This window comes from Panthera uncia, chromosome B4, assembly GCF_023721935.1.
Source record: "Panthera uncia isolate 11264 chromosome B4, Puncia_PCG_1.0, whole genome shotgun sequence".
In the NCBI taxonomy this organism is placed as follows: domain Eukaryota; kingdom Metazoa; phylum Chordata; class Mammalia; order Carnivora; family Felidae; genus Panthera; species Panthera uncia.
Window position 1 is genome coordinate 75,468,467 of NC_064809.1, and position 14,222 is coordinate 75,482,688.

The 14,222-nt window shown below is 38.2% G+C and overlaps 1 protein-coding gene across 7 annotated transcripts in view; it reads left to right on the forward strand.

The window, feature by feature from the left end:
- Nucleotides 1-14,222, forward strand: part of LOC125920242 (cyclic AMP-dependent transcription factor ATF-1) — a 119,906-nt gene that overhangs the window by 103,305 nt on the left and 2,379 nt on the right. For all 7 annotated transcript variants that reach the window (XM_049627324.1, XM_049627328.1, XM_049627325.1 and 4 more), the window contains 2 exons: nucleotides 4,242-4,510; nucleotides 12,793-12,935. In XM_049627324.1, coding sequence (XP_049483281.1) covers nucleotides 4,242-4,510; nucleotides 12,793-12,935 — 412 coding nt within the window. The remainder of the gene's footprint in view (nucleotides 1-4,241; nucleotides 4,511-12,792; nucleotides 12,936-14,222) is intronic.

Here is a 14,222-nt window from a genome sequence, read left to right on the forward strand (position 1 = left end):
TTGCTTTAGTATTTTTTCAACCTCTCTCTGGTTTCTTCCCTGTAATCCTTACACGTGTTTAGGTCACTCCACCATTATTTAAAAACCCAAGCAACCTACCGATTAACCCTACCTGTTCCTGTTCTTCCCTTCACTGTTAAACACTCTGAGAGACCCCCTTTTGCTTCCTCTGCATTGACTCATAAGATCCCAATTGCAGTCTGATATCTGGGGCCAAATCACACTGTTAAAGATCCCCCCTCCGTGCCAAATCCAATGACATCTTGTTAGTCCCCATCTTATTTGATCTTTTTTTTTTTTAAGTTTCTTTATTTATTTTTGAGAGAGAGAATGTGTGTGTGCAAGCAGGGGAGAGGCATAGAGAGGGAGGGAATCCCAAGCAGGCTCTGCACTGTCAGCACAGAGCCTGACGCAGGGCTCAAATTCACGAACCGTGAGATCATGACCTGAGCCGAAACCATGAGTTGGATGCTTAACGGACTGAGCCCCGCAGGGGTGCCTCCTATTTGATCTTTATAGCATGTGGCAAAGTTGACCGCTGCTCTCCTCGAAACGATCTGTTTCCTTGATTTCTTTTTTTTCTTTCTTTTTTTTTTCTTGATTTCTAAGTCACCGCCTCTTTTTTCTTTTCTCCTTTTCCTTGATGAGTCTGTCATTGTCTAAATGGCAGTATTTCTAGAGTTCCCCTTGTTATCCTTTTGCCTTATCATCTGTACTCTTTGCTGGAGATGTCCCGTCTACTTCTGTTTCAGTAGTCACCATGTACTGGAAACACCCAAGTCTCTCCAGGGGACTCATATTTCCGGTTCTCTGCTACATATTTATACTGGAGTTGCCGTCTCAACAAGTCTGAAAATGAATTTTAAAAAATCTTTCCTCTACAACCCTGTTCCTTCTCGATTCTTTCACATAACACCATCACTCATGGCTCCATTACCTAGAATTAGCTCTCTCTGCACAGTAGCTCTTAAATTTGTTTCTCGTCTCCCAGTACCCCACACTGATTAGAAATCGATTCAGAACATCAGTCTCCATGTGCCTAGCTCATCGCTTACACTGCTTAACACTTAAACTACTACTATGGTAACTATCCTAATGCGTGTGAAGTGTATCTCATGGTGGCTTTTGTGTTTTGTCTTTCTGTTTTTGTCTTTGTATTTTTCTCAGAGCGTGCAAGAGTGGGAGTGGGGGGCAGGGGTAACGGGAGAGGGGGCGGGGCGGGGAGAGGGAGAGAGAATCCCAAGCAGGCTCCACACCCCACGTGGAGCCCAACTTGAGGCTCAATCTCACACCCTGAGATCATGACCTGAGCTGAAATGAAGAGTCGTTTCCACATTCGGTGCTTAACCGACTGAGCCACCCAGGCGCCCCTCACTGTGGTTTGGATTTACATTTCCCTAATAACTAGTGATGTTGAGCACCTTTCAATGTGCTTATTGGCCATGTGTATATCTTCCCTGAAGAAACATGTATTCAATCCTTTGCCCATTTTTAATTAGTATTTTTGCTGAGCTGTAGGAATGTTTTTTTATATTCTTGATATCAGTCCCTTATCAAATACAGGATTTGCAAATATTTTCTCTCATTCTGTGGTTTGTCTTTTCACTCTGTTCATAATGATCTTTGATGCACAAAAGTTTTTAATCTTAAAGACGTCCTATTTATGGGGCGCCTGGGTGGCTCAGTCGGTTAAGCGTCCGACTTCGGCTCAGGTCACGATCTCGCGGTATGTGAGTTCGAGCCCCACATCAGCTCTGTGCTGACTGCTCAGAGCCTGGAGCCTGTTTCAGATTCTGTGTCTCCCTCTCTCTCTCTGACCCTCCCCCGTTCATGCTCTGTCTCTCTCTGTCTCAAAAATAAATAAATGTAAAAAAAAAAAAAATTAAAAAAAAAAAAGACATCCTATTTATTTATTTATTTATTGTTACCTGTTTTTTTGGTGTCATATCCAAGAAATCATTGCCAAATCCAATACCGTGAAAGTTTCCTCCTGTGTCTTCTTCTAGGAGTTTTTTTGTTTTACTGTTATAGTTAGGCCTTCATCTGTTTTGGTTTAATTTTTGCATGTGGTGTAAGGTAAGTGTCCAATTCATTCTTTTGCATGTACATACACAACTTTGCCAGCAAAATTTGTTGAAAAGGGCTGTCCTGTCCCAGTGAATTGTCTTGACACTTCTGTTGAAAATCAGTTGAGCCCATACGCAAGGGTGTATTTCTGGGCTTTCGACTCTTTTCAACTGGTGTGTGTGTGCCTGCCAGTACGATACTGTTTTGACTATTGTAGCTTTGCAGTTGGCTTCAAGTCTGGAAATGGGAGTCCTCCAACTAGAGTCTTCTTTTTCAAGATTATTTTGGCTACTTGGGGTCCCTTGACATTCTGTGTGAATTTAGGATGGGCTTTTCTATTTCTTAAAAAAAACTCATTGGGATTTTTATAGGGATTGCATTGAATCTATAGATTGCTTTGGGTAATTACTGTCATCTTAACAATATTAAGTTTTCCAGTCCATGAGCACAGAATCTCTTTCCACTTATTCATGTCTTCTTTAATTTCAGCAATGTATACATTTCAGTATACAGCCTGGGTCATGTGTGGTTTTTGTTTTTTGTTTTTTGTTTTTTGTTTTTTTTACTATTATTTGAGAGTGAAAGAAAGCAGGGGGAAGAAAAGAAAGAGAGGGGGAGGAAGAGAGAGAAAGAGAAAGAGAATGAATCTCAAGCAGACTCCACACTCAGCACAGAGCCTTATGTGGGGCTTGATCCCATGCTGGGATCATGACCTGAGACAAAATCAAGAGTTGGATACTCAACCAACTGAACCACCTAGGTGCCCCTACAGCCTGTTTTGTAATCTTATGGTCTGAATATAAACTGAAGCAAGGAATATAAGTTGAGTAAGTTTGGAAAAGAAAAGACCATTATTTCAAAGTAGCTCAAAGCAGTGATTTCTTTTTACACAAAATAGAACTAGGGCTTTACAATTTTTTGGTAAACTTTCTAGAGGTTACCTAACCCACTTTTAGGATAGCTGAATATCTTCTATTTCCTTGGGAGAAATTCTAGGAAGTAGAATTGCGGAGTAAAATACAATGCAAATTTTATAGGCTATTGATACATGCTGGCAAAGTACCCATCTGTTTATACTTCCCGCATGAATAAGAGTTGCTTTGTTTTGGTGACTTTTGTTTATCCTGAGCATTACACACACACACACACACACACACACACACACACACTCATAAACTTGGCCAGTTTGAAGGATGAAAAGGAATTTCAGCATTTGTAAACAACAGCCTATAAAGTAAAAAGTCCTCCTTCCCAGTCCAATTCCAGATGAACAACTATTAAATTCTTAAGGTTTTAATTGTTGATTTTGACCTACAGAAAACATTTTGGTTTTTTACTTGTTCTTTGTTTTTGTTTTTTTTTAAGATTGTCAAGATCCATAAGTGCATCCTGTTTTATATATTTAGAATGTCGTGCTTGATCAAGTCCTTTTTCCTACGTATGCTATGTATTCCTATTCCCTATGTATGCTATGTATTTCCTATCAATGCTATGTATTCACCTACATTTTCTTCCTAGTTTTTTATAATTCTCATGCTAATTTCATATCCAAAGATTTCATTCTGAAATTTCAAAAATTTACAAAAGTAGAAGGAATAGTTTAGTGAATTCCGTGTACCTAGCATCCAGCTTCCAGTTATCAACTCTTACCTGATCTTATTTCATTGTTATCCCCACCAACTCCTCCCCCCTTCAATTATTTGGAAGCAAATCTCAGACAGATCACATTATGTATCTCTAAAACAAAGATGTTATTTAAAAGATTTCTGCATTAAAAAAGATTTTTGCATTTAAATAATTAATCCATTTGGGGTTTATTTTACTGTTTAATGTTTTTCAGAGATTTAATTTTATCTCACTTTTCAAACTAGTTAGTTTAGCTAGATGTCCCCATACCATCTATCAAGTACATCATTCTTTTGTCCACTGGTAAGAAGTGATACCTTAATCATATATTAAAGTCTCATGTACTTAAATCTGTCTTAGGACCTCTGTCCCATTGATCTTTTTCTCCTTTCCTATGGCATGATATTTTGGCTCTTATTTGATGTGACTTCACGTACATGAAAGTAAGATTCAATTTTTCTGATTACCCTCAGAAAAACAAACACTAGTGGGAGATGAAGAATATTTACTTAATAAACATGTTTATAACAACATTTATTCTCTTTCAGAGATCCTTTAATGTGGAGAGTTGTGATTGGAACTAATAACATACATGGAGGTCCTCCATACTCGAAGAAGATAAAAGTTAAAGCAATCATTATCCATCCAGATTTCAATTTGGAAACTTATGTAAATGATATTGCACTTTTTCATTTAAAAAAAGCAGTGAGGTATAATGACTATGTTCAGCCTATTTGTCTACCTTTTGATGTTTTCCAAATGCTGGACCAAAACACGAAGTGTTTTATAAGTGGCTGGGGAAGAACAAAAGAAGAAGGTAATTATAGTCTGAATTTTATGTGTATATTTTTTTCCTGATTATTAGAGAGGATGAACCCTTCTATACATGTATCTCTTTATATCATGAGCTTGAGCAATTAGTCTTTATAAACCATTGAAAAGGAAATGTTCTTTTTTTTCTTGTTTTTCTTTTTTGTGGGAAAGATGAAATTATCTTCCAAAGCAGAAATAGAGACTTTCTCTGGTTATACCTGCCAAGACCCTTGAACCTCTAGACATTCTCAGAGAGGATGAGAGAGAGGTTTTAAGTGTTTCTGTTGTTCCAGCTCTGCAACAGAATGGCTTATCTTTTTATTAAATTTTTTTAATGTTTATTTATTTTTGAAAGACAGAGAGCACAAGAAGGGGTAGGGCGGAGAGAGAAGGGGACACAGAATCTGAAGCAGGCTCCAGGCTCTGAGCTGTCAGCACAGAGCCTGACGCGGGTCTCGAACTCACAAACCGCGAGATCATGACCTGAGCCGAAGTCGGACGCTCAACCGATGGAGCCACCCAGGCGCCCCCAGAATGGCTTATCGTAATTAGCTTCTGGCTATAAGGGATCAAATTTAGGGTCCTTTTTACTTAATGTCCTATTTAGTATCAAGCAGGTTGATTGCCATACATTTTCTTTAGTGCACAAACAGGCACTAATTATTGATTGAACTACTGGGAAGAACAGACAAATGTAGAAACTAGTCTCTGCCTTTGGTGTTAACAATAGCTACTATGTGAGAGCATTTACCATGTTTTAGGCCCTTTTTCTAAATATATTATTTTATCTTCAAAATATTCCTATTAGGAAGTTAATGTTATTATTCCCATGTAACAGACCAGGAATTGTGGATCTTAGTGGTTGAAAAGGTAGGACACAAATTCAGATCTTCCTCATTGTAAAGCCTGAATATATAAGTACTACATTAAGTACAAATTGCCCTCAAAGGAATCCAAATCTAGTTAGCAACACATGATCTCAAGCGTTGAGTCTCTTTTCTATTCCCCACAGAAACTAGCCATTTAAATATGTGTAGATTAGGCGTGCCTGGGTGGTTCAGTCGGTTAAGCGTCCGACTTCAGTTCAGGTCATGATCTCAAAGTTGGTGGGTTCAAGTCCCGCATCGGGCTCTGTGCTGACAGCTGAGGGCCTGGAGCCTGTTTCAGATTCTGTGTCTCCCTCTCTCTCTGATCCTCCCTGCTTGCACTCTATCTCTCTCAAAAATAAATAAAGATGAAAAAAAAATTTTAAGAAGTAAATAATTAGGTACAGATTAGATAGAATACCAGATAAATGTATGAAAGATCTGTGAATTATTTTTTTTTCCTCTGAGAATACTGTTTAAACAAGATAAAGAGGTATGGGCTTTAGGACCAAAGACCTAAGTCTAAATCTCAGCCCTGCAGTGTACTAGCTGCATGACCGTGGGCAAGTTACTGACTCTTGAACAACAATTAGAGCAATGATATTGATATAGCAGCAGCTTCCATTTATTCAGGTCTAGGTACTTAATAAAATGCTAAGCACCTTAATGCACTTCTCACTTAATGCCCCCAGTAACACCATGAAAAATACTATGACATGAATGAACTGAGGTTTGAAGACGTTAAGTTGCCCCAAATTACACAGCTAAGTGAGGAGTAAAAATTCAATCCCAGGTTGGCCAGCTTCAAAACTCATGTGTTTCCACTATATTATATCATCTGTCACAATGTCATATGTATTCATGATCTGTGCGATGAGAGCAATTATACCTGTGAGAGGGGCACACGGGTGGCTCAGTTGGTTAAGCGTCCTACTTCGGCTCAGGTCATGATCTGGCGGTTCATGAGTTTGAGCCCTGTATGGGGCTCTGTGCTGATAGCTCAGAGCCTCGAGCCTGTTTTAGATTCTGTGTCTCCCTCTCTCTCTGCCTCTCCCCCGCTCATGCTCTGTCTCTCTCTCTCTCTCTCTCTCTCAAAAATAAACATTCAAAAAAAATTGAAAAAAAAAAAAGAAGTGTTAAGATACTGATTAACATTAGATTGAAGCACGAATGGTCAAATTTCAATAATAGAAATAGAAGATACAATGTGTAAACTAGTAGCAAGAAACAAATGGAATAAGAAAATGAAGACAAAATCTTAATAAATCAAGAAATAAGAAGCATAGGAAAAGTGAAAAAAGTAGAAAATATAAAATAAGACAGTAGAAAAAAAGCCCAAATATATCCATAATCACAATAAGTGTTAATGGAGCAAACCACTAGTTAAAAGACAGATAATCAGATTAGGGAGTAGGAAATCCAGTTTACCTAAAAGGATAAGTAAAACAATAGTAAAGAAATATATCAAGTAAATCCAAATTAAAAGAAAGCTAGTATCACTATGCAAATTGCAGACAAAATAGACTTTAAGACAAAAGAATTATTAGGGATAAAGGAGGTCATTTTTATTTAGAAAAGGTTTAACTCACCAAGACGATAGAGCAATTCTAGACTTCTGAACCTAATAGGACCCAGATAATATTAAGGAGAATTATAGAATTGTAGAATTGTATAGAAAAGTAGAATTGTACAACAAACATTGTAACTCCTCTGTGATGGTAGGGAATTTTAATACAACACTATTTTTATTATTAACATACCAAACAGATGAAAACCTAGTAAGTAAAGATTTGGAATATTTGAACAATATAATTAGTAAGCTTGATTTAATAGCCAAATCACTGCCCTCAAAAAGTTAGAGAATTTTACCTTTTCGAGTATAGGTAGAATCTTTATAAAAATTGACCACCTTCCGTGGGTTCAAGCCCTGCATCAGGCTCTGTGCTGACAGCTCAGAGCCCGGAGCCTTCTTTGGATTCTGTGTGTGTCTCTCTCTCTGCCCTTCCCTGCTCGCACTCTGTCTCCCTCTCTCTCAAAAATAAACATTAAAAAAAATAATAAACTGACCAATTACTAGCCCATAAAACAAATCTCGAAGTTCAAAGGGTAAGTACTGTACAAACTATGAACTGTGATTATGAAACAATAAAACAATAAAAGGGATGGGAATTTGGGCTGTGATGGCATGGGGAGGGTGGCAAATCTTCTCCCCCCTCCCCAGATATAAACTGGACAAAATTGCCAAAAGCAACCATTTCAGGGCCTTGAAAAATCAACCAAAGTGCACAACACATTGAGAAATATTTGTTCATCATAAACGGCTATAAACTGGGTAAAAGAGGAATTTGCAGCTTTCTTGTTTGTGGTTGGTCCAAAGTCCCCTCTCATCAGTCAGTGCAATAGTTTTACTAGGGTCATGAAGAACAGAATCTTGTTACCAGAGGAGGTGAACTCTATCTGGAACAGCAGATGAAAATCCTGGCTAACAGCATTCTCAATAAAAAGTAGAAGACTCAGCAAGAGACAAATGGGGAAATCCCACAGCCTCTGCTAGTCCTGGATATGGCCGGCAGTAGAACAGTCAGAAATTTGACAGAAAAATCCTGAAAATGTGAGAGCTCAATAAGCTTTCCAAATATCCTTGGCTGGTTGGGAAACCATACACGTGTCAGGAAAATCTGAGAGAACTCACAATAAAGAGAAAGTCAAAGTAGATTTGAAAACTGACTGGACTTTGAATACAGTCCCCAACCCAAACACAGATTTATTCATCAGCAGCCCAAATCATTGACTGACCCCTAAACTATATAGATACACACGCAAGCCCTATGAAGCTAGGCTAAAGGTAAAAATCAGAATTAAAACACTGAGCAGAAACATCAACAGTCACAACAGACAGAGTCTACAATTTAAGTCCGGGCAAGTTACTTTAAGAATGACAACATTCTTTTTTTTTTTTAATTTTAGAGAGAGCATGTGAGCAAGGGAAGGACAGAGGGGGAGAGAGAGAGAGAGAGAGAGAGAGAGAGAGAGAGAGAGAGAATCTTAAGCTCCACACTCAGTGCAGAGCCTGATGTAAGGCTCAATCCCACCATCCGGAATCATGACCTGAGCTGAAATCACGAGTTGGATACTCAACTGACTGAACCACCCAGGTGCCCCTGACAACAACATTCTTGAGGAAGGAATCAAAATCCAGGGTTGTTACAATATACTATCTAAAATGACAAATTTTCTTTGTTTTTTTTTAAAAAAATTTTTATTTATTTATTTTTGAGAGAGAGAGAGAGAGAGAGAGAGAAAGAATGAGCCCATGAAAGCAGGGGAGGGGCAGAGAGGGAGACAAAATCCAAAGCAGGCTCCAGGCTCTGAGCTGTCAACGCAGAGCCCAATGCAGGATTCAAACTCATGAACCATTAGATCATGACCTGAGCTGACGTTGGACTCTTAACCAACTGAGCCACCCAGGCGCCCCTAAAATGCCCAATTTTCAACAAAAATATAAGACATACAAAACAAACAAACAAAAAACCCAAAAGTGTCACCTATTCTCAGGTGGGGGGAAATGGTCAATAGAACCAGACTCTATATAGGCTCAGATGTTGAATTTAGCAGATAAAGACTTCAGAGAAGGTCTTTAAAAAATTATACATTTACTTTAAGAGAAAGAGAGAATGCAAACCAGATTGGGGGCGGGGAGAGAGAGAGAGAGAGAGAGAGAGAGAGAGAATCCCAAGCAGGCTTGGTGCTATCAGCACAGTGTCTAACACAGGGCTCGATCTCACGAACCATAAGATCATGACCTGAGCCAAAATCAAGAGTTGGATACTAAACCGATTGAGCTGCCCAGGCACCCCAAAGAAGCTCGTTAGGTGTGCATAAGTCAAAGGAATTAAAGGAAAATGTGATGACAATAATTTACCAAATAGGGAATATCTATAGTGAAAGAGTCAATTTTCAAAAGAACTGAATAAAAAGTCTAGCGAAATGAAATGGCTCAAGAATCAGTGAACTGAAACACAGCAAAAGAAGTGACCTAACCTGAAGAACACAGAGGAAAAATATTGCAGAAAAATGAATCCACACTCAGAGACATGTGGCACAACATCAAGTACACCAACATGTGTGCAATGGGATTTCTGGAAGGGGAAGAGAGAGAAGATGGGGAAGAAAAATTAATTCAAAGAAAATATGGCCCCAAGCTCCTGAAATTTCATGAAAAACATTTACAAAAGCTCAATGAATCCCCAGTTAAGATTTAAAAAAAAAGAAAGAGATCCACACCTACATTCACTGTAGTCAACAAAAGAGGTGCAAGGTCTATACATTGAAAACTTCAAGGGGCACCTGGGTGGCTCAGTTAAGCGACCGACTCTTGATTTCGGCTCAGGTCATGATCTCATGGTTCGTGAGCTCCAGCCCCACATCGGGCTCTCTGCTGTCAGCACAGACCCTGCTTCGGAGCCTCTCTGTCCCCCTCTCTCCTTACCCCTCCCCTGCCTATGCGTGCACATAGTGCTCTCTCCCGCTCTCAAAAATAAACATTAAAAAAAAGTAAATATTAAAAAAAAAATCTGCAAAACATTACATAAAGAAGACCTAATAAATGAATGTCATACTGATTTGTATGAGAAGATTCATTATTGTTAATACTACAAGTATCTCTAGATTGACCTATATATTCAATGCAATTGCTATCCATATCCCAGCAAACTTCTTCATACAAATTGACAAACTTAGATGAAAAGGCAAAGGACCTACAATAGCCAAAATTATTTTGAAAAACAACAAGGCTGAAGGAGTTACTCTGATTTCATATAAAACTATAGCCATCAAGACAGCAGGGCATGGGTTTGTTTTCTGTACTGAGAGCATAGAGATCAATAGAACACAATACAGTCCAAAAAAAAAAAGGCGGGGGGGGGATCCTAACTTACATTTGTGGCCAATTGATTTCTTCATAAAACTTTCTAGAAAAGGCAAACCCATAGTGGCAGTAATCCTATTAGTCATTTTTTGAATGTGGGTTGGAGGTGGGAATTGACCGCACATGGGCATGGGAGGACTCTTTGGAGTGAAGGAAATAGTCTAAAACTGGGTTGTGGTGCCAGTATAAATTTACCAGAAATCATCGAACTGCAAACCTACAGTGTGAGAATTTTGTTATGTAAATTAAACATTCATGAAGCTTTTTAAAAAAATGACAAAGATAATATTTTTTTTAAAAACTCACACATTTAGAAAATTCAAAATACACTACGTAATAACTCCTGTGTCATAACTTTAAATCCTTAGACCTGAACTGTAATGTATATACTGCACAGAGAAGCTTGAATGTTGCAATTTCGGTGCCACATAAAGGGAAATGTAAAGCTTTAAATACACCTTTAGGCTCAAAAATATCAAAGAGTAAATTTTTGACCTATTAGAGAAAAAAGGCTAAACACCATGCATTAAATATCCAACTGGAAAAAGTTTAACAGAACATTACATGACCCATAGAAAGAAGAAGAAGAGAAATCGAGATAAGCACAGCAATTCATGAATAGAAAATAGAGTTAGAAAAAAGAGGACCAACAAAGCCAAAATCTAGTTCTTTGAAGAAAAAAAAAAAATAGCAAACCCCAGTGAGACTGATGAGAAAAGGAGAGAAGACACAAATACAAATAAGGTTATGAATTAAAAGATAAGATACTTTAAGCTATGTTAAGTTCTCCATTTTAATACTTAGATAAAATGGATAAATTCCTAGAAAATTCAAAGTAACCCAAACTGACTAAGTAAGAATAGTCCTATAAAGAGTAAAGGAGGGGCGCCTGGGTGGCTCAGTCGGTTGACTTGGGCTCAGGTCTGATCTCACAGCTCTTGAGTTTGAGCCCTGCGTTGGGCTCTGTGCTGACAGCTCAGAGCCTAAAGCCTGCTTCGGGTTCTGTGTTTCCATCTCTGTCTCTGTCCCTCCCCTGCTTGCACTCTGTCTCTCTCTCTCTCTCTCAAAAATAAATAAATGTTAAAAAAAAAATTTTTTTTTAAACAATAGCAATCCAGACACAGAAGCGAACTTCCTGAACCTGATTAAGGTTATCTACCTCCAGACTACAGCAAACATCATTATTATAAACGAACATTTCTCTTAGAATCAGGAACAATTTCCCCCACCATCACTACTTTTGTCAATATCATAGTAGAGGTTCTAGCAAGTGCAGTCACACTAGAAAAAGATGCAAAACACCTATGACTTAGGTAATAACAAAACACTCACTATTCACAGATGATGGGACTACCTACATTAATACAGTCTACAATACATTGGAATTAAGAGAGTCTAGTAAAGTGGCCAGATATAAAACCAAAATGCCAAAATCGATTTCATTTTTATACACTACCAATAGTTAGGGAATGTAGGGGTGCCTGAGTGGCTCAGTCAGTTAACTTTCTGACTTTGGCTCAGGTCATGATCTTGCGGTTCGTGAGTTCGAGCCCTGTGTTGGGCTCTGGGCTGACAGCTCTGAGCCTGGAGCCTGCTTCAGATTCTGTGTCTGCCTCTGTCTCTCTGCCTCTTCCCTGCTGGGACTCTCTCTGTCTCTCAAAAATAAATAAACATGAAAAAAAAAAAAGAATCAGGAACAGAAACAAACCCCAGATCTTTTGATCTGCAGATATTTAAAAAAATTGTTAGGAAATGTAATTTTCAAAGTTAATAAATGTCACACCCACAAGGATGTCTATAATCCAAAGTTAGATGGGAACGAGTGTTGACAAGGATGCGAAGAAATTGGAACCCTCGTGCATTGCTGGTGGGAATATAAAATGGCACAGGTGTTTTGGAGCATAGTTTGGAATATAGTATAAATTAAAATTTATAGTTCCCATATAATTCCGAACCTCCACTCCTATGTCTATACCCAAGAGAAATGAAAACACATGTCCACACAAACACCTGTACTCAAATGCTCACAGCAGCATTATTCATATTAGCAAAAAAAAAACAAAAACAAAAACAAAACAAAACAAAAAAACCAATCTAAAGATCCATCAACTGATAAATGGATAAACAAAATGTGGTATATTCATACAATGGAATATTATCTAGCCGTTAAAAGGAATGAAGTGTTGGTACCTGCTACATGATACTAAATGAAATAAGCTTGACATAAAAGCTCACATACTGTACGATTCCATTTGTAGGATGAAATGTCCAGAATGGGCAAATCATAGAGACAAAAAGTAACTTAAAGGAATTAAATTATGAACAATCAGATTATTCTTCCACGATCTTCCTAGGCACACATGCATATGTGGATACAACTTTACATAATTGTTGAATCACTTTGGAAAGAAAACCTGTTCAACACGAACATTTTATATTGCCGTCAAAATGCCTGCTCTCCAAAATAATTTACTGGTATTTTTTTGTTAATAGGTAATGTTACAGATGTGTTACAGGAAGCGGAAGTACATTATATCTCTCGAAAGATCTGTGATTCTGAGAAGAGTTATGGGCAAATAATCCCTAATACCTCATTTTGTGCAGGTGATGAAGATGGAATTTTTGACACTTGCAGGGTAAGACCAAATAATTTTCCTCTGCAATATTTGCTAAAGCTAGAGGGAAACTTGAACAGGCCTTTGATCACTTTCTGCGAAAGTCTTGAATTATCAAATTTAAAGGTACTAAATTCTTTTTTCTCCTTTTAAACTACATTCCAACAATCCAAATCCTATTGCTTTCCTGATTCCTTGGTTTCGTGGTCAACTTCAGTCGGAATTTGTCTTGAATCTTCCTTTTCTTATTACCACCTTTATTGAGATATTAATATACATATGTGTAATTCACCCATTTAAAGTGTATAACTCAACGGGCTTTTAGTGTATTTACAGAGCATCGCAACCATCATCTCAATCTAATTTTAGGACACTTGTCAACCCAAAAAGAAGCCTCTACCCATTACGAATCACTCCCCATTCTCCGCCCACCTGTCCTCAGGCCTAGGCAACCAGTAATCCCTACAGATTTGCCTATTCTGGAAATTTCATACGAATGGAATCATTCAGTATGTTTTGTGATCGGCATCTTTCACTTAACGTAGTGTTTCCAAGGTTCATCCATATTATAGCATGTATTGATACTTTATTCATTTTATTGTTGAATAATATCCCACCATACGGACGTGCCGCATTTTATCCATTCATTAGTCGATGGACACTTGAGCTATTTCCATTTTTTTGGCTATTGTGAATAATGTTGCTGTACACGTTTGTGTATACGGTTTTTATGTGTGGGTATGTTTTTTATTTCTTCTGGAAATTCCACCTAGGACTGGAATTGTTGGGTCAATGTTTAACATTTTGAAGAACTGCCAAAGCCTATTCCAGATGGCTGCACTATTTTATATTCCTACCAGCAATATGAAAGCTCCAATCTCTCCACATCCTGCCAGGACTTGTTATTGTTTGTCTTTTTATTTTATTATTATTTTTTTTTTTCCTTAATGAGAGAGAGGGAGACACAGAATCTGAAGCAGGCTCCGGACTCTGAGCTGTCAGCACAGAGCCCGACGCGGGGCTCCAACTCCCGAGCCACGAGATAATGACCTGAGCCCAAGTGGGACGCCCAGCTGACTGAGCCACCCAGGCACCCCTATTGTTTGTCCTCTTGACTGTAGCCACCCTCATGGGTGTGAAGGGGTGTTTTTACTGTGGTTTTCATTTGCATTTTCCTAGTGACTAATGATGTTGAGCATCTCTTCATGTGCTTCTTCGCCAGCCATTTGTACATCTTCTTTGGAGGTGTGTCTATTCAAATAGTTTGCCCATTTTAAAACTGAGTTATTTATCTTTTTATTATTGAGT